The 22,319-nt window shown below is 36.8% G+C and overlaps 1 protein-coding gene across 1 annotated transcript; it reads left to right on the plus strand.

Annotated features, from left to right (window-relative positions):
* Positions 1-3,446: 3,446 nt before the first annotated feature.
* Positions 3,447-8,459, plus strand: LOC306763780 (creatine kinase U-type, mitochondrial-like; the record flags this gene model as incomplete). Its single annotated transcript, XM_079250680.1, has 9 exons — positions 3,447-3,598; positions 3,707-3,905; positions 3,997-4,092; positions 4,178-4,399; positions 4,537-4,622; positions 5,402-5,525; positions 5,651-5,785; positions 5,879-6,004; positions 8,343-8,459. The coding sequence occupies 9 exons, from the start codon at positions 3,447-3,449 to the stop codon at positions 8,457-8,459; spliced, it is 1,257 nt and encodes a 418-aa protein (XP_079106806.1).
* Positions 8,460-22,319: the final 13,860 nt, after the last annotated feature.

A 22,319-nucleotide genomic window follows, 5' to 3' on the forward strand; every position in this document is an offset into this window, starting at 1 on the left:
TGGCAATGAATGATATTGCTTCATTTTAATCCTGTCTGAAATCCGTCCATTCTATTCTATTATCCCATTCAGGGCACATGAATATGATGGCGTTGATTCTTGCTGACGACCAAATAAAAAGCAAAGTACATTGTTTTTTGGATCATCTGTTCAAACCAGGACTAACAGATGCAGTAAAGCAGACAAACTTTGTGAAAAGTAGCTCAATAATTCTGAACAGCTCGTGAACCTAGCATGCATCTATGTGGACTGTATAAGAAAACCCTACCAATCTTAGCTTGGCCCTTTGTTTTGACCAAGATAAGATTTACATCAAGCTGCAGCATCACACCATCCAATGTCTGCATTTTGTTTTAGAAAGTCTCTTGGCTATATGTGAGAAACGAGTGCTTAAAAATGTGTGACTAATAAGAGTATAGCCCCCTCTTTCATCTCAGTTATTGCTCATTTAATGGTGGATCAGATATTGAACTTGAAGCAATTTCATGTATAGGTTTCCTAATATACTATGAATAGAAAGTGATAAAATTAACAGATGCCAAAAATCTCTGAGGTAAATGTGCAGAAATAAATCTGGAGCAGGAATGATTAATTTAATAATCCCATTAGTTGCGTTTTTCCCCCAGTAGCATACCATTCAAGTTATCTAAGAATAACAAAATATTGAAACCAAACATTCCTACATCTGGTTTAAGTACTTGCAGTGGAAACATAAGATTTTATTTATGTTTGTTTCAGGAAATCGGCAAAATAAAAACAGAAGCAGTGAAAAAGAACTGTGTGGCACCAAATCTTAGATTGAGTTCTGCAAATGTGAAGGTTTTCCTTTAAAGTTTAAAATCTTCAGAGTTCCTTTTGGCTGAGAAAACTGACAGAGTAGTAGTTGTAGTTTGCAAACATTTGTCTGTCTGGAAATTTAGTCACACACAGGAGGAGTTTGAAAGAAAACATGTTTTAATGTAAAGGAAGACAATAGTGAGTTGAGGGCTTTGAAGTAGCAACCTGATCTTGGGGGGTGGGTGGGTTTGGATTACAGGTGAGAAAGAGTCTATCTATAGTCTATATTGTCATAAAAATAGGAAAACTTCTCAGGATTCTGACTTAGGAGAAGAAGAAGAGTAAGGCAGACATTATGACTGACAGAGAAAAGAGGATTTTCTGTCTGTTGACCAGTGAGAGGCTAATCCTGAGCTACTGGCCCTGTCTCCCTCTGATCTCCTCCCTGGACTTTAGTCTGCCCTTGTTTGCAGATCGAACCTCTCTGTACTGAGCTGCAGGAAACTCACCAACCCCTCCGCTGCCTCTACTTCTCAGCTACCGTGAGGTGAGTCATGAAGTCACCATCTGAACTTTGTATTTTTAACCTTTCCTCATCTGTTTCCTCCCTACTGAGCAAACACACGTCTCATGTAGAAATGGCCTATCTCTTCCCATGTAGATACAGACTTGCTTTTATGTAACTATCACTAGTTCATATTGCTGCTCCATGTAGAAGCATTAGTTTCATTTACATTTACAATCACCATAAGAAGACGCTTATGGAGCTGTTTGGGATTAAAATATTTGTAATCTAAAAATAGCACCATCTTTGTACCATAGCTTTATGCACAGAACATAACACCTCTGCATTCAAATAGCTGTTTATGTCTCATTAGAAAAATTAGAAGAAGAAATATATTTTCTATCGCTATTACAACAGCCAGTTGTACAAGAGCCTCCTTGCTATTCACATGGCCCAGCCATCTGTCAGCTGCTGTTCTCTTCATTTTACTCTTCATTTAACCTAATAGTGTGTCTCCAACACCGAAGCCCTGTATTTAAACGGTCATCATTTGGTTTAAAAATGGAGCCATCAGCTTTATTCAGACAACATATTTGACAATACTGTCTGCATTTCAACAAGGTCGTAAGGTACAGGTGCCTCTTCCTTTTCTTTTCCCCAGTCTTGTAATCTGTGATTAAAATCCCACTAATCCCACTTTTTTTTTTTTTTTTTACAATCTCTTTAACCCTGTGGCAGGAACACCCGAAGTTTTCCACCTGTGACCTACTGCAATGCCTAAGGGTCAAAGCGTCCATTGTTTCGTTATCTCCTCTGACCTCTATGTGACTCTAAGCGTACTTTATTCTGACCCTCAAACCTCCATCCACCAGTCTCCTTGTTCCTTCTTTTCAGGTTTTCTCATCTTCTGTAGCAAAGGTTTGTGGTTTTCCCCAATTTTCCCATCATAAATCATCCATATTATCAAAAATCCAGCATCACCTTGACTCCTCACCATCTGGCTTGTCACTACTTCTGTGTTGTTCCATCTTGTCTTGTGTAAACTCGGTTGACTTCCTCAGGAAGGATTGTTTTTTTTTATCCAGGACTGATACAAATCTAACCTGACACTTTCCCCAACAATGATAATACCCTTTAATTTAAGGAGATATGAAGCATGACTTTGGCCTATGCCTTTATTCAGATGTTGCATTTAAAGAGGCACATACATTTCTTTACATATTTTCATGTTGTAATTTTAATCTAAATGTTAGTGTGAAGCTAAAATTGGTGACAACTGTCTTTTAATGGATGTGATGTGACTGTCATTTTTGACATTACCTGACAGTTTTTATAAGGATCAAAGATATACTAAAATGCCAACGCCCACCTACGCATCCAATCACAAATCATCTGATTAGCTGAGCTGGTGACTCTCTGGGTGACCAATCAGAATGCTTGCTTCTGTTTCTAGAATAATCTCCTGCTGCAGACTGCGGGTGTATCTGTTACTTAAGCATTTGATAGCTTAATGCAATTAGTAGTTTTGTCTAAGTATGCACCTGAGAAGATGCATATGCAATGAAAACTTCAGTATGTTGTTAAGGTTCAGCGCAAACAATGGTAATAAAGTCACTATTCACTTTGTTTTCCCTCTTGTGTTTTTTTTTTAGTACATTTTATTCTGTCCATTACCTCTACAAAGTATTCATTACTGCAAAATAATAAAGCACAATTAAGTATTTGTTCCTCCCACATAGTCATGCTCTTCTCAGATTTTTGCATGTCATGTACAGAGCTGTAAAGCAAATAGTATGTGTCTGGTGTAACAGTCTAATTCCCAATTATCAGCTTCTTCTGAATGCCATCTGTGACCTTTACAAAGGATGTAGGTAAAGTTCAGGCTGAGTTAAGCCCGTACCTCAGTGTGCTGCAACGTTGTGCAAATAAAAACAAAGATGAGTCTGACATTTATAACACACAACTCAGGTTAAAAATGAATCATTAGTTTATAGAATATATTATGGTTTAATTTAACTCAAAGACTATAGAGTGTCATCAGCAACACTAAAAGGCTGAACATTCTGGTTTTATTCTTCAAGGTTTTAAATTAAACTAACAATGTCGTTGTGGAGTAACCTTTGCCCTCTGACCTTGTGCCAGGTGATAACCAGACCCTGTAACTATGGCAAACTCCTTCACTCGCATGATTTCTGGCCGTAACACTGCAGTGATAATGGCCATGGGAGCTGGTACCCTGGCCTCTGGATACCTCCTGAGTGACAACACTGCTGCTGCTGCTGCTGCTGCTGAGAGGAGGAGACTCTACCCTCCCAGGTACATATGGACATGTGTGTTTTTTAGTCCCAAAGTGATGCAGCTTTATTAGATACCATATGAATAGAGACTAAAAACATCTAAGTTAGATCTCGTACCTTTCTACAGTGCAGATTTCCCAGACCTGAGGAAGCACAACAACTGCATGGCTTCAGCCCTGACCCCAACCATTTATGCACGCTTGAGGGACAAGGTAACACCCAACGACTGGACCCTGGATCTGTGCATCCAGACTGGGGTGGATAACCCTGGGCATCCTTTCATCAAGACTGTGGGGATGGTGGCTGGAGATGAGGAGAGCTACGAGGTTGTATTTCAATTCACGCTGAAGCTTTGAGTCTTTATAATAAAAAAAAAAGTTGCTAAAATAAAGTTCTTGACATTTGTTTTTTTATCAGGTTTTTGCTGAGCTCTTTGATCCTGTTATCAAGGACAGACATAACGGATATGATCCTCGCACTATGAAGCATCCCACTGACCTGGAAGCTTCCAAGGTGATGCCCGTGGTCCACCGTTTTCTTGTTTTCATCACACTATGTAAATCCCTGCATTCATTAACCCAGTGTTTTCTCCTCTCAGGTCACCTCAGGAATGTTTGATGAGCGTTATGTTCTGTCTTCTCGTGTGCGTACCGGTCGCAGCATCCGTGGACTGAGTCTTCCTCCTGCATGCTCGCGCTCTGAGCGCCGTGAAGTGGAGCGTGTGGTTGTGACAGCTTTGTCCGGCCTGAAGGGAGACCTCTCTGGGAGATATTACAGCCTGGGAGAGATGACTGAGAGGGAGCAGCAGCAGCTTATTGATGTCAGTACACAATTACACTCACTTAGCATGCACACACACATACACACATAAACATAAACAAGGCTGGATTCTGTCTTTCTGTTGATTACTTTTGCTACTGTCCCTACTGTTCCTGTGTCCCTATACTGGCCAATCAGGAGCACTTCCTGTTTGATAAACCAGTCTCACCTCTGCTTACGGCAGCTGGGATGGCCAGAGATTGGCCTGATGCTCGTGGGATCTGGTAAGATTAGGAAAAGCATAGTCTTAGAGAAATACAGAAGTTTGAAGTTTATAATACATGCAAAAGCTGTAATCCCTGCAGAAATACTGTAGAAACCTACACAGAAACCTACAGTAGACAGAAACCCTTGAGCATTGCTGAAGAATAGTATTTATTCCTGCTTGTGACTTGTTTGTGTTGAAAACAATGGAATTTGTGGTTTAAAGAGAAATGCTGAGAAAAAAATTGTTTAGGAAAGGATTGATAATTTACTCTAACATACGCAACTTTGCATAAATATGGCAAAAGAGAAGTGGATCACAGTTTAATTAAATTGCACTGGTTTTGTCTTGTAAAATCCCATGAGAATCAGTGTATGTCTGTTCTCTAGTCATTTAGTTCTCGATACATGATTAACATTATCCCATTAATTACATTTTCGTGTGTTCCATAAATCTAGAATGTAATTGCAATGGTTAATTGATCACTTCGCATATAAGTCACTTGGATAAAAGTGCCAAATAACTGTAGAATTATAACATTTTTTCTTGATTTCTCATGATTTCCTGCCCCATATTGTCAACTTTAAAAAAAGCTTCTTCCATAGTTTTAGATCTCACTGCCCACTTCCTTTTCTGTGCTACGAAAACCAATCACAGGCCACTAGCTCTGCTGAATGCGTGACAAAATGAAAAAAAAAAGTTTTTCCTTTCAAATCATTCAGTTAAATGATCAAAAGTGTCAACATGGGTATTGTAATGTTTAATTTGGAGTTCAACTTTGTTTCCTGGTTGACTCAGGCACAACAATGAGAAGAACTTCTTGATCTGGATCAATGAGGAAGACCACACTAGGATCATATCCATGGAGAAAGGAGGAAACATGAAGAGAGTGTTTGAAAGGTTCTGCAGAGGTCTTAAACAGGTGTGCAGGTGTTCTCCTGAAGTCTCTGCCCCACAATGAAGCGATGTGGAAGTAGAAAAATTGTCATTTTTCCCAACAAGCTTCTCAAGGGGAAAATGAACAGTGATCTTTTCTTGTAACTTCAGGTTGAGCATCTAATCCAGGAGAGAGGATGGGAGTTCATGTGGAATGAGCGTCTGGGGTACATTCTCACCTGCCCCTCTAACCTCGGCACTGGCCTCAGAGCTGGGGTACACATTCGCCTGCCCCTCCTTGCTAAGGTAATGCAGAATCAGACACACAACCAACAATTTTACAAAGGAAGCAACAAAACCAAACAAACAAAAAGCTCAACATTTGTTGTTGGATTATAGGACCCCCGCTTCAAGAAGATCCTGGAAAACCTGAGACTACAGAAGAGGGGCACAGGTGGAGTTGACACGGCTGCTACCGGTGATACCTTTGACATCTCTAATCTTGACCGTCTGGGCAAGTCAGAGGTAAATGTTAAGCACTAAAACAAAAATCTAACACAAGTTACAATTAAGATGAACAATGAACAAAGAAAGACAGGGTTTTACAGAGCAGAGCAGACATTTACACCAGAACAGGTGTGGGCTGTGAATAATCTTCTCCCCTGCTGTTTCTTAATCTCTAATCTTAGCAGGGAAATGTCACTTGAAATTACAGCACTGCTGTCTCTTGAGTTTAGCCTTCCATGAAGAACCTCCAAAGAGTCTTTGCATCAAATGCTTTCAAAGTCCAGAAATGTGTACAGTCAGGGCTTTACAAAAGTTAAATCAAGACAGGCTGTGTTTATGTGATCCCCCAGTAGAAGACCTGTTTGGGAAGCTAATTTCAGTGAACAAAAGTTCAGTTTGTCACTATCTCCAAGAAAACCCACTTTTTTTCTTTTTTTTTTTTTTTACAATATAATGCAGTCATAGCCAATAAGATATCAGATTGGTTATAAGGCATATGTCTTCTGGTACACAGGATGGTAAATAGATGATCTATATCTAAGCTCTTCTACAACTAATTAATATGAAAAACAGGCATGAGAAATTGACAAAAGGCCCTTTGCTGGATTTCTTTGCATTGCCAGCATATGAACAAAGAAATTATCACCTAAACACACCACAAACACACATTTCAGTTGTCGTGCAGGATACACAGCCTGTGACTGTGTAACAACACACAGTTTGGTATAATAAAAGAAAGTTAGTAATTACATAGTAAGGGAAAGGAGAACATCTGTTCCATTCATAAAAAAAATAGCATTGTGATTTATTTTTCTTTTCAGTAATGTATTTCAGAGTTGCATTTGGGTTATAATTACCAGCTGATCTTTGGTTTGTCTGCTTGACACGGGCACACTGTTTTATAAGGTTTTGCTTGTTTTGGAGAAAATAAGATGATAACTGAGAGAGATAGTATGTGACTTGTAAGTTATCCATCAACTACTGTACCTTTCCATGTACACTTTCAGTTGAACAATTAAACATGTTGGTGGATGGGGCTGCGTTGGACAGCAATAGAATTAATAGAAGTAATAGAAGTCATGTGTTAAGTTTTACTAGCATGCATTTTGTAGCTTTGTGTACACCGAAACTGATTTTTACTTTATTTCACTTTAATCTCATTATCCATTTTAATTTAATGATATAAAATGAAACACAAAAGCAAACTACATGACACCTAAAAAGTGCTGAAAAAAAAGACATAATTTACATTTTCTACTATGAGTTCACATTAGATTCCTGTCTTGGCTCCTTAAAGACAGTTCAATCAAACTTAGCATTTAAAAGTGACTGGGTTTCAAAAGGCATGTGGTGAAAATGGTAAACTCAGTTGTACATAAATATACTATTGCAATTAAAAGCATAAATAAGCACATTTCCTTCTGATGACCAAAACAAATACTGCTGGCTGCATCATAACGGCAGACTATTGAAATAATAGTGGGTAGGAAATCATTTAAATCCCACTTTGGAAAGAAAATCTCATTTTTAACCTTGCTAATGTGTCCAGCAGATGTTATATGATGTGCAGGAAGCAAATTTATTGTGGTCAAGAATTTCTGCTTTACTTCAGCAGACCATCCCATACAAATTGAGAAAGATAGCATCTGACTGTCAAACAACTAAAAACGAATTAGAACTACTTACTGAGTGGAACTACTTTAATCTACTTTGAGGGAATGATAAAACTATTCATATATATATATATATATATATATATATATATATATATATATATATATATATATATATATATATATATATATATATATATATATATATATATATATACATATATATATATATATAATGTAAAACCCTGATATATATTGCCAAAGCAATACTTTTCCATTGATACAAAGACGCATAATTTAGCTTCCTTTTTGTTCAGAATATCTCTCTTGTTGACACATTAAATGTGGAATCACACATATATTAGAGGTGTTACACCACAACATAAGAGTGGATATTAACCCTGAACCCTATTGGCACATTACAGAAAATTCCTCTCAGTGAATTAAGAAGCGACTCAGATAGACCTTAAGACATTTTAAAGTAAATGTAATTTCTTCATGTCAATAACTTCTTTATGTAAATTTTTTGGAAAAACACATTTTTAGAGGCTTAATTATTTCTTTTGTGGAAACTTGGAAAACTGAAACTCACTTTACTCCAGCCAAACCCAATGGCATAATTTGTCAGACCTTCAATAGGAGTCATCAGTTCCATCAGCTGGTTCTTTAACAACTATATTAAACCCTGTTTAGCTGCAGCTGTTGATCAGTTCCCACTGACCCTGTTTGTTACTCATCCACAGGTTGAGCTGGTGCAGTTAGTGATTGATGGAGTCAACTACCTAATCGAATGTGAGAAGAGGCTGGAGAGAGGCCAGGACATCAAGATTCCCTCACCAATTGCTCAGTTTAGGAAATGACAGTCGACTGGGAATGTTGAAGTAGAGCAGCTGCTCCAGTGGCTGGTCATTTAATGCTTGGTCCTCCAAGATATTCACGGCATGTATAGAATTATTTTACTTACATGCACAATAAAGTTGTTCCAAGTACTTGAAATCTAAACATAATAAACTCTTATAAAAGACTTAGTTGTGTTGTTGGCGCATGTTTTTACAACTTTGTGGTGGAAATCAGAAATTATTGATCAGAAGGGAAGAAAGTACTCTAATGGGTTCTTTGTTGTGTTTCAGACCAAACACGGTGTGACATATATTGTATTTTTATTTATTGTACTTTTTCTTATATTTCTCAGTTTCTATATTCAGAGTATTTAACTGCCACATCTGCACTTGTATACTTATAAACACATTGGGTAAAATATTTTGTGAACTGTCTTACTGAAAAGCTCTTCACTATGTGGAGAAGGGGAACCAAACTCAAACCTCAATGGTGATGTTTGACCACTCATTGACCACTCAATCACGGCTACCACTACGGTACGGTTGTTACCTCACAAAGACACTAAGCCACTGGAACTTATTTATAGTCCAAAATCATATATTTTTCAACAAAAGTAAAAAAATAAATCTATTTTTGTTCTTATCCTGCTGATCATCTCATGCTAACCCATATTAAACTAGTTATCTATTGAGAAGTGATCTGTTGAATCTGAAGGACTTACAGTGCTGACCTCAATATTGTTTCCACTTAATATCAACCATCCAGCTCAGCCATGTTGTTCCCATAGATACTAAAAAGACATTGATATCCCACAAAGAAGAAAACTAATTTGGGAATTGAGCTCAACTCTCAGCCAAAAGCAAATATCATGCAGCACTTTTATGTGAACTAAAAGCTGGTTATTTCCTACTTTCTGTGGTCTCTCTAAAGCCACGATAGACATCTCTATCTTGACCACTTTTAATCAACTGTAGTTCTCATGAGGCCATTTTATTACAACCATGCAACCACAAAGAGTGTTTTTCTGACACCTGCCCTTATTCTTACTGTACGGTTTTGACTGCAGGGCGTTTATTAATGGTGAACTATTTTACTTTAGTATTCTTGTGCTGGTTTTAATTTCAGTATTGAGACGTGTTTCACCACTCCTTGAAAATCAAATCCAAATAATTCGAATTTTGCAATAAAATGAACAAGGGGGTTAAAAGTTTGTAAATTCTGGACACAAACTACTATAAAACCACTGATTACATTTAAAAGATGACAAGAAAAAGAGAGCAGCCGCTTTGTCAAACAGAACTTAAATGCATCCAAAATGGATATTAGAACTCAGAGGTTGTTCAGTCCACTTCCTCCTATTGTGGACGTGGATACAGAGACTAAATCAGACAAAGATTTTATTACTGTATCAGGCCATGGCCAGTTGCCAGGATTAGTGAGGTGAAGCTATGGTGGACAACAATGTCATGACCTTTGCAAGTCCATAGTGAAATACTACACAACTTGGCCACCAAAGAAGCCAGTGGTCATTTTTTGTTTGTCTCACAGCCTGACCATGAATAAAGATTAAAATAAAACATGAAAATGCCAACAGGAGTCGTTAAAGAAGAGAATTTAGAAAACAGCTAAATGATGATTACTCCTTGTCAGCAGGTGGTTCACCTGACATTCAGATCTCCTGTGCCTCCTACACAATGTCTTTAATCCTGGAGTAAAAAGGCCAAGCTCATTACTGACAGACAAACAGAGGAGACAGGCCAAACGGAGGTGGGCAGGTTACTGCCACACATTCCCAGCACCATCTTGTTTGCATGCCTAAAAGAAAAGAAGGGGATTATACTTTATAAATAAAGGCATTATGCCATGAGAAATTAATCTTTTAATTATTTGGTTGAGTGGTCCATTTACATCCTACTGCCCAGAGAGTATTTCTGAGTATCTCTTCCTTTTCTGGCAGCAGATTACTGACGTAGAGCTATTAATGCTATTAGAGACCTAAACTAAAGAGCTAAGAATGTATATGTGTATGATGGTGTTATTAAATAATTATTACTGAAATGTTTACAATTTGAATGAGGCAAGGATAGAGTTGATTGATGCTAAAATTGAGTTTGTATACAGAACTACATACCGCAAACAATGGTGCTTCTGCAGGGTATTCAGCCACTTTTTACCATATACTATCTAAACAATCACTATACATTACCACAGGGCAATATTCCCATATAAAATGTCTTTCTAAAAGGTCTATATGGAACATTTTACAGCTATCATATGAATATTATTTTGTGATCTGCAGAAATTCTGCTCTTATGTTTTGTTTTATGAATATTTGTGAGTCCCACACTAACATCTTCAGGTGTGGCAGCTCCAGTTTCATTCTTTTCTACCCCTGAAAGAGTAAACATTTCCCTTTTATGAATTAGTTCTGATCCTTGTAAGGCACAGAAGAGCAGAGAAAAACACATAAATTAATGGAAAAATACACATATGTACAGTATATTGATTGAATTGTCTACCTTTGTGAGGCGTTTGCATTTGCAAATCTCAGACCTACTGATGTACAAACCCACAAAGGATCAGGTATCAGCCTTGTCTCTGTCTCATGACCACTACCACTCCACCACCAAAGGAAGTTTGTATTTTGTGATTTTGCTACCATGTATTCTGTATGGGAGGGCATTTATGTCTCCTGACATTATCTTTGCTCTTGCATCACTAAAATATAATACAAGTATTATAAAAGTTAAAAAAGCATTATGAAAAGTGTTTTGAAATGCAAAATCTGGAATGTAATTTTGTCACATAAACTGTGGATGACTTTCTCTGTTAGAGTTACCTAAAATATTTCCAAGTGAGCTCCTTCTCTGTCAGCTGAGGTGCTATCAATCTGTCTAATGTACCAAAAGTAATTAAACATAATGGTGTCTTTTTGTCTCTTCACACTCACAGCTATTATGAAATCATTTGATGGCACTATTTTTCTGTTTCATGCTATAAATTTGCAGGGAAACAGAGTAGTGGTAATTAAATAATATTTGAGTAAAAAATTGCTGTGAAAATTGAGGATGATTTTGTTAATCACTATCTGTATATCTGAAATTATCTGTTTATTTTTTGTGTTACACATTCAAATTTAACAGGTGATATATTTGAAAAGACTCCTATAGCATGCAGTTTACAAAAAGAAAAAAAAAACAGAGCAGCAAATGATGTATTGAACCAATTAAAAAGGAATGGGTATTGCTTGTTTGTATATAAATCCCAGCTTGGTCGCATCTTTTTATAAGTATGTGTGTTTATATAAATAAAATAAAATAAAATAAAATAAAATAAAATAAAATAAAATAAAATAAATAAAAAACAAAATTAAAAAAATATACCAAAATTTCATCAAATATGTTGATAAATTTAAGATATATTCAAGATTGTTATTGTTTGTTTTTTGAAGGACTGACAAAGTTTAGATGAGGAAAATAACACTTAAAATGTAAGTACAATTTAATAATCCTGTATGCAGTTACAAAAGTCAGCCAGTAGAGGACAGCAGAGGAGAAATCAAAGTGTGGCCCAAAGATTTGGCAAAGTATGCGGTGAATTAAGTTTGGACATTGTGTAAAACATAAATAAAATAAATCAGAATACGATGATTTGCAAATTATTTAAATCTGTATTCAACTGAATACACTACAAAGACAAAATATTTAATGTTCAAACTGATATATATACTTTTTTTTTTTTTAATTTGATAAATGCAACACATTCCAAGTGGGAGAAGAGGGAAAAAGGAAAGTTGAGGGACTCTCAAAAGCACATGTTTGGAACATTCCACAGGTGAACAGGTTACCTGGAAATAGGTGAGTGTCATAATTGTGTACAAAATGAACATCCCAGAAGTTCTCATCCAGCAAGGATGAGATGAAGTTCATCACTTTGTGAACAACTACTTGAGAAATTAATCCAGCAGTTGAAGAACATTTCTCGACACACAATTGCAAGAAATTTATGGATTTAATCATCTACACTCCATAATATCATCCAAAGAGTCCTAAAAACTCATGATATCGCTGCTCATAAGCAGCGAGGCCACAAGTATTGGTGGATGGGTGTGGGACGGTAGAGGGAACCAGACGTTGTATGTTCCAAATGTGTAAATAATTCTCTTGGGTAAACGGATACTTTGTAGACAATACCCATAAAAACAAATATATATAGATATTACTAACAAAAAAAAAAAAAAAAAAAAAAAAAAAAAAAAAAAAAGCAGAAAGGCCAAAAACCAACACTGAGTACTCATGACCTTTGATCCCTCAAGTAGAACTGCTTTAAAAACCAGCATCATTGTATAAATGATTTTACCATGTGGGCAAATAGAAAACCATTGTCAGTTAACACAATTGTTTTGATACTTCGACATCTACAAGTGCAACCTGAAACTCTTACCTGTAAAGCAAAAGCCATATAATCACCAACACCCAGAAACGGCACCGGCTTCTCTTAGCTGAACTCAATTGAGATGCAGACTTTTCTACTGATGCAGAGTGGGAAAGTTTGCTGTGGTCTGACAAATCCACATGTCAAAGTGTTTTTGGAAATCATGGACATCCTGTCTTCTAGACCAAAGGGGAAAAGAACTAACTAGACTGTCATCAGTGCAATGTTCAAAAGCCAGCGTCTGTGATGGTATGAGGGTGTGTGTTGGGGCACATGGCATGGATAACTTACACATTTTGTTAATGCAAAAAGGAACATTTTGAAGCAACACATGCTGCATGCAAACAGCATAATTTACAGGGATACCCTAGTTTATTTCAGCAGGACAATGCTAAGCCACATTCTGCACATGTTACAACAGCTGGTGTCGTAGTAAAAGACTGCAGGTATTTGATTGGCCTGACTGCAATACAGATCTGTCTCACATTAAAAATGTGTGGCACAATAAGAAGTACAAAATATAACAATGGAGACCTCGGATGATTGAACAACTGAAGCTGTGCATCAAGCAAGAATGGAAAAGTATTCCACAGACAAAGCTTCAACAGTTAGCGTCCATCATTACCAAATGCTCATTAAGTGTTGTTTAAAGGAAGTGTGACCACTGGTAAATATGCCCTGTCCCAGTTTTTTGGAACGTGTTGCGAGCATCAAATGTTTGAAAAAAAAAAAAGTTTTTTCAGTCTAAAAATAAATGATCTTATCTTTGCATGTATAGCCTCTACAATACCCATGTATTCTGTTGAAAGGTCTAAAAAGGGGTAGGAAGAAGTACAACTTATTTGCTCCTACCCCTACGCACATGATTAATGATTCAACCTAACACTCTATATATATATATATATATATATATATATATATATATATATATATATATATATATATATATATATATATATAGTTATAGATAACTACTACTACAACTATTAATATAATGTTTAATTAAACTGTTTCTGTTCCATGACTACTAATGTGAGCCAGTTATACGCTTTAATGAATAAGTGTTATATTTAGCTTCAAACAAGTTGCTGTGTTGGCCCTGGTTTTGCCTTCAGAGTATTAATTTGTTCTTTGTGCATAGTTAAGTGTACCAACCTCTGATGCGCCGATCCTTTTGATTAGAGCACCTGGCCTTATTGTATCCAGGCTGTCAAAGCCATAGTCTTCAGTGCTCTCTTTCTCTTCTTGCTTCCAGCTTAGTTTGGTCACTCCACTGACTAGCATTCACTTTACACAACTGATCTGTCCACATTTACATGCTGCACACACATTCTATATCTTTAAATAGCTCTTTTTAAAATAAAAGATATTTGTTCCTTATGTCCATATGGTCACTGTCAAGAAGACATGCCATGAAGTTGAGCTATGCCAAATGATGCAAGAACTGGACTGAAAATAAGCAGTAACTGCTTTTATGGAGGCATGAATTCTCTCCAGAGTTTAGACCTTAACCTTATTGAAACTGCGTGGGATCACCAAAACAGACAAATGAGTTTGAAATGTCTTTTGACCCTGTTGAAGAATAAATGTGATCATACCAAATACGGATTTTCAGACTTCTTAAAATCCCACAGACTGTTTTTTTCTTCTTATATAATGTATCACCATTTAAGTTTACTGGCCCAAAAAAAATCATTGCACCTTCTCCCAGTTTTCCTGACAATGTATGAAGAAATGAAAGGTGGTTCAGGACCATTGCTTAGTGATGTAATTAAATATAAATACAAACTAACACTGATTAAACTAACAACAGTTTGTTGAAGGGTGTAAAATGATTTCTTACCCAAAATAATTATTTTCTCTAAGAGGAAGTCACATGACATGGCTAACCCACTGCAGTTTTGTAGTAATAATCTAATCTTGCTGATATCCAAACTATGGAAGCCACATTCACACATTAGTTTTTTTTTTCACAGGGTAATTTTTTTTTTTTTTTAATTACAGACATTCTCACACATCAGTGAGCCCATCTGGGGCAATTTAGGGTTCATTATCCTGCCTTAACAAACTCATATGGACTGGACAACAGGGATCAAACCACTGACATTCTGATTGATGGTCAACAATGCCACTTTCTGAGCTTTACATCAAACCAGTGAAGTATAGTGACCAGCAAACGCCAACAAATTTGCGCAAGAGCACTGAAATTGGAGAGGAACTCTCAAAAAACATTATTTCACTGCAAGACTTTCAAGTTCTTTTGGTCATCTGACAGCTGCTGGTGTCAAAGTGCAACAGCTGTAATCTGATTATGCACAAATTTGATTTACATGGACGCCGAATCTCTCCAAAAAAGTATGCTCTGGACACAGAGTTGTTTGGCTACAATAACAACACTAATGGTTGGTACAGACAAGACAATATTCTTCAGGGTAAAATGTAAGTAAGAAGCACGTTCATGGCTTGAGTTATGAACAGCTTATCGTTCTTGCTCCAGTAAAGTCTTTGGTATTATATTTAAATTGTGCCTGCATAAAATTAAATCAGTTCATCTTTCAGTGTGATAAGGTCCTCAACACAATAACAAATCTATAAAACAATTACTCATGAAGTAGAAATTGATCGTTTTTAAACTTGAGCAAACTATTTCAAGTTTATATATTTTATCACAACTTTCTTAGTTGTGTCGGTTGGTCTATTCCCAAATATTATATACTTTGTTTTATTTAAATCTAATATTAACTTATAAACATTAAACCAACTTTTCAGTTTATTAAGTTAATTTCCAGCTGTCTCCAAAAGCTCCTCCAAGTTATACCCATAACAAAATAAATTAGTATTATCCACTAACAAAATAGTTGTTAACAAACTGGACGCTTCACATACATTATTCATAAACAAAATAAATAATAATGGTCTCAAAACAATAGTTCTCTATTATTCAGCCAACTAAAAAGCCATTTGAGGGCCACTCCTCTAATCTCATACATTTGAACCAGAATATATATAGCAATATCCTCTATGAGTTCAAAAGACTAAATAGTTGTTGAACAACAGACAAACTGAATCTTGGTCAATTTAGAACTCCAAGTCTCATTTGCTATTTCAGCCTGTAGAAACAATGTGGATGCTCCTCGTGTGAGCTGGCAAAACCCAGGGGTCCTGGTTACATTTTGAAATCACCGTGACATGGATTTTCACACGCAAACTGTCAAATGTGAGCTATTATTTTATCATGTATCAGCAATCTTTGAGAATGTAATTGTTTAACCTCTGATGCATGAATTAGGAAAAATCATAGCATGTACAAAGAGATTCTCTGTCTTTAATATTTTTATCACTTACTGAATGTTTTTAGTTGTTTTATTAACCAGAATTCAGTTAAAGAGACAGTATTCAGGGAATGATGTTTTTCGGGGAATGTGGGTGGGTGTGTGTGGGTGGGTGTGTGGGGGGGGGGGGTTCTTTGCTCTTTGTCCTTGTGTGTGTGTGTGTGAGTGTGTGGAAAGAGCTTGTGTCGATTATTTTTAAATGCCTTTATATCCACTGTTTGTTTTAATCCTTTTCACTTAATTTTATCCTGTAAAGCACTTTGTGTTGCCTGAGGCATGAAAAGTGCTCAAGAAATAAAGTTTGATTTGATTTGATTTGATTAATATGCTTGACTTTTTATATATTTATTTTATCTATTCTACAGAAATATTTCTAAAATAATATATTTTTATATTTATATAATAGAAATATTCTATAAAAACTGACTGATATCTCTTTAGTGTCGTGTTTTTCACTTAGGCAAACTGTAAATATAACACCCTCACTTATGAATATACTAGAAAACAACCTTTAAATAGGTGTCTAGTGGACACAATGCATCAAAGGGTTAAGGGGATTTTATTGAGCTTCAGGGTTTGGATAGATGGATTGTGGGGAAACACTTCAATCAAATGACATCTAGTTTGTTAAATATTGATCATTGCGCCATCAAGAAGTTTTATAGATGGCTTGTCTTAATAGTGTCTTAATTTGTTTTGATGGCTCTTGATGTTGACTACATCCATCTATGATTGGGTCATTTGGGATTATTGCTAATACAAAATGTGAACATGGCCAGAAGTATTTTTCAAATCTTTCATCTCAGAGTCCAAATGATTCTGAATTCAAAGCAACACAGTTACATTTTATAAAAGACACTGAACAGACTGTTACAAAAGTGGGCTATCAGTCAGACGTTGAGTGCAGAACTAGATATTGTGCAGTCTGTTAAGAGTCAGTGACTCATTTGTGTAAATAAAAGATCCTATCCATTGTATTGAATAAGACATGTTTTCCATGAAGTGAGTGGCTGATGTTAACTTGTGAAATAATTGGATTTAAAGCTCTGTAAAGGCACACAAAGGGCCACAGAACTGAGGAACAACATAAATTTTAAGTAGCATGTGCTCCTATTTTCCCAAGTGAATGATTAAATATCAGTTTACAGTCTACTGCCTTTATTTGTCTTGCTGTAAAGTAAGGCTTAGTAATCACTTCCATCTGGCACACAAAACATATGTTTACATATCAATAAGGGTTTATTTGCTCTCTAACCACCAACATAAATCAAGCTGTCTTGTAAAAACATACAACAGGTTGTTTTGGCTTATGTTTTGATTTATCTTTTCCTATTGCAGTTTTGTTGAATGACCCTCACAACATCACAACTTGACTTACAAACAACAAAAGCTTAGAGCTAGATTTCCTGACAATAACTGTAAAAAAAACACAATTTCTGTCAGAGAAGTTGCAATATTTTTGTAAACAAAACACATTAAATAAGGCACATTGTTTATTAATCTTAAAGTTCGATGTATTGCTATATCATTGTTTCCAGATGCAGCCCCTATGAATTACCTGTTGGGAATTAGCTGGGAAGTGAATGGACCATGCATGAAACAGCCACCCATTCCAAGTTGCATTATCTGTACAATAACTATGTTACGTCAAATTTATGGCAGCTATTGTGAGTTGTTTTCTTTTCCTCCAAATTAAATTCTTCCATGTTAATGCACTTAAGGACAAAAACAAATTATGATGTACAATAATCAAGGGTCACCGGGTATCAGAGCTTACTTGTTACTTGTCCAGAGCTGTAGTTACCTTACTTCTAGTGCTGATAATGCTGAGGCTCTATCACACATACTCAGATATTCTAAAATTACTACATTTTCAAGGCTCCAAAAGAGTATGTCTTAGTTTTACTTTGCAAATAGTTTGTCTATCAATCTATTATCTATATACACTCCAAACTACTCTCAGGGAAAAGGTTGGATGGACCCTTGACGGGTTGCCAGTCCATCACAGGGCCACTTGTGTAAATTAATTAATGTTCAAGCATTTATTACGTAAAATACTCCCAAATACCACATTGCACAATTACACAATGTTTCAAAACATTGGCAAGGAGAAATAAGGAGGTGGTTGATGTTGGGGTTACACCATAGACTGTTAATCATGAGAATCATTCCTGAGTTCAGTCCATCAACAGTCTATGATCCCATCTGAACGAATTATCTCTCTCTTTTCTACATTGTTGCCAGGGTTGCAATTGACTAGGGTCAAAATACATAGTCACTGCTGCCAGAATAAGATATTAATCAAAATGTATCAGGGGTAAAGGCTATACAACCGAGGGTTAGGCTTAGATATGTCTTCATTTCGCACCATGGTGCATGATGTGGAGGCTGCAGTTCTTCAGACTGGAAAAGTGTGAGGACAGTGGTGAGTGGAGAACAACAATGGGACTTCTCTCCTCTACATCCAGGTCACTGCAAGGAAGCACTGTTGAAAATATCAGCAGTGATCCCTCAAACCCCATAATGGACTATTTTCCCTGCTGGCATCTGGTAAGAGGTTTGGAGCATTCGGTGCAGGACCACCAGGTTCTGTAGTAGCTTTGTCCCCCCAGGTCATCATACTACTGAAGAGTAAATCTAACACACAGTGCAGTTACCTGACTTTTACATTTTTCACATTCCTGTATTGTAAGGTACATTACATTCACACAGTATTTTATGGTGTGCAGTATATTCTTCTATTTTATCTTTTTTACTATAGATTGGCATTTTTTTTTTAAAAATACTTTTGAGTACATGAAACTAAATTTTGTTCTGTGTACACTTGTGCATATGTGCATGATTATAAAACTGTCAAAATCCAAGCTCGTATAAGACATCATCAAAAGTCTTTGTCATACAAAACAGCAATAAAAAATTTCACCATCTTGTTGGCCTTGTGAAAATAGTATGTAATGAATATGTGGATAAATGTAGACTGTGTGTTGTGCATTTTCTTGTAAGACTGGGCTGAATTATTAAAGGAGGTTCTGAAAAGTCATACTCAAAGGTTTTATATGGCAAAAACGTTTCATTAATCTGTTTACGGGTCCAGGCCCACTGGGGCTGGTTCTCCATGACTGCGGGGGACTCTGGCACCACCTCTGCCACCTTTTGGATGGGTGCATGGCTGGCTCTGGAGTGGGGCAGTTGGGGTCTGTGCTTGGGGCTGGCTGTCAGTTGCCCAGGTCTCAGGGGTCCTCTTGGCCTCCCTCTTTCCCTTGTGTGTGTGTGTGTGTGTGTGTGTGTGTGTGTGTGTGTGTGCGTGTGTGTGTGTGTGTGTGTGTGTGTGTGTGTGTGTGTGTGTGTGTGTTTGTGTGTGTGTGTGTGTGTGTGTATGTTGGGGGGGGGAGATGTCACATTGGCATGATCACTCTTCTCTGAACACGTTCCACTTTGTATGTTCTGCATGCGACACAGTCACTGAGTCATCCTGCAGGTTTATTCACTAACAGCAGCTCATTTTCTTTGTGTGTTTCCCATTCATATTTAACTTATTAGTTTCTGGCACTTCCAACAGCTAATAGCTCAGGCCTCCGCAGGGGGAATATGAATCTAAGCTTGGCTTGTATGTGTATGTATGTATATGTATATGTGTTCATACAGGGGAGTGCGTATAAGTGTATATATGTGCATATGTATGTTTTTCTTTCTCTCTCTTTATCTCTTTCTCTTTCTCTGTGAGGTGTTTTCTCTGTTTTCTCTTCTTTCTCTTTCTCTTTCTCTTCTGTCCTCTCCAGTCCGGTCCAGCACTGCAAACTCTGCAATATAAACACTAATGCAAAATAAATCTAAACTGAAAATTCAGAAAATCAAGGGGATCATTATATCTATTAAGCTCCCCTTGGAAAAGTAAATTTGCTCAGCAGAACACAGCATCCAGCCCATCATTCTGCTTGCATAAATGCTGCACAAGACAAAAAAAAAAGAAAAAAAATCTGTTTGTGATTTTATGAAAATGTCATTAAGAGAAAGACTGATAAAATCCACAAACCTCCACAGTGAATGATTTTTGTGACTGTCTGCTGAGGGTCAGGAAAGAAAGAAATCTATATGCTTAGGTTTAGATCACCTCAGATCTATGACTTACATGAGACAGTTCTTACTGAAAACTAACATGTATATACAGAAGGGTTTATCATCAGAAGGCTGAGCATTTGCTTTTTTTTTCACTTTAATAAGAATCAAAGAGGGTGGATTCCCACATGTAACATAAAGTCTCTAAATAAAAACATTTTGGTCACAATAGATAAACAAATAGGGGTGTTACTTGTTATATGTAGTTGTTTTTTTTTGTTTTTTTAGCTCCTTGGGGAAGAAAAGCGGACAAAAAAGAAGTAAAAGCACTACAGCAACAAATATGTTTTTAATTCTGTGTGTTTTGTTTTAATGATATTTAGAATAACAGCATTATTTTTCATAATGTGCAGAGCCATATATTATCTACAATGACTTGTGACCTCTTTAAGTTTGCAGAGTGACAAACTCCTTTAAGTTTCATCATGACAAGACACCATAAATATATTGCTAAGTATTCAGGACAGACATGCTTGGTACTAGAACCGAGTAATCGGAGATTTGTTCCTTTTGATGGCATCCAAAGTGCATTTCAGTCTCTAATGAAGACTGAAAATTGCAACACATCGAGCGAAAAAAGACATCCGCTGGTTAATTGAATCATTACAGCTGAGTAGTTTGAGATTAATTCTTCGTAAGGAGATCAAAAGCCAGCCAGTAAGAAGGATGTCGAGAGGAATAAGAGCACTGAGGCTTGTGGGATAATCCCATTATGAGCTGCTCTTTCATTCAGATGGAGGATGCTTTGCTGTACAGTAGCTACATCAGAGATTTGGGGTTAAACAGTCATAAATAGACGGAAGTTACATACCAACTCACAATCTCACTCTTTTAGAAACTGTTTCTTATCACTGCACTTTGCTTCAAACCCTTTCAATGTGTCATGTCTGCTCCTCGTCTGGTTGGGTCAGCCTCAACCACCTATTGATCCCTGGTCCAGACTACATTTCCCAGGATTCCCCTGTGCCTGCCATCATGAATTTCAACTGCGTTCTCTTCATTATCCTCATGTGTTGCACCTGTGTTTCCTCGTATTTGCGCTCTGTGTTTTTTCAGCTTCCTTGTGTAGTCTTGTCTTTCCCATAGCAGGCTCTCACCCCATTTTCTTTAGGTAGTGTCCTTACTACCTGTTTGAGAACATTATTCATAAATAGGAAAACCACTCTTATTGTATGCAGACTAGAATGCTCTTGTGGCTATTTCCATGTGGGCCTGACCAAAAGAAGGTGACAGGATAGAGTGGCTGAACACAGATTTGTGATCCGATCAAGAAATTTGAATATCCTATGTGTTGCGCAAACTATGGTCGGCTGAGTTTTCTTTACCATTATCAGCTGTGTGTCATCAAGTCCCTCATTTTCTCTGCAGCGATTGGCTGGAGTGACATGCTGGGACGAACATAAGGCCAAGATTGGGCGGTGTTCAGGCAGAAGTCTCCGCCAACCTCCTTACTTAGTGTTTTTTTTTTTATTTTGGTTGTTTGAGTAAGGAGTCTTTGGTAGTCCAGTTTTCAGTTTTGGTTCTTTTGGTTTGATTCTCTTTCGGTTTGGGGAGCAGCCCAGATCCTACGGCCCATTGCGTGGATGGTTTGAGACTCCTCCTCTCTTTTGTTTATTTTGGCCTTGGGCCCCCATTTCCTTTTGTTAACTTGTTTTATTTAATAAACTTTTGTTAAATGTTGCTGTTTGCCATTGGTCTCTCCTATATCTTATAGTTTCTACTTTTGAGTCATTTCATCCTTTTTCTCTAGGTACTAGTCAAACACTATTGAAGCTCAACCTGCTATTAATATCTTCCTGACTACCAGGAAAAAAAATGTGTAACAGCAAATGTCCACTACGGAGGACATTGCTTAAACTTTTAAATATTGTGTTAAAATATAGTTATATTTATCTAATTCATATTTATCCAATTGTTTTAGATTTGAATCCTCACCTCATGCCCAAGCATTCCTTTCCATAAGCACCTGTGGTTTGAGGGATATCTTCAGTAACAACA

This window comes from Telmatherina bonti, assembly GCF_933228915.1.
Source record: "Telmatherina bonti genome assembly, chromosome: 13".
NCBI lineage: Eukaryota > Metazoa > Chordata > Actinopteri > Atheriniformes > Telmatherinidae > Telmatherina > Telmatherina bonti.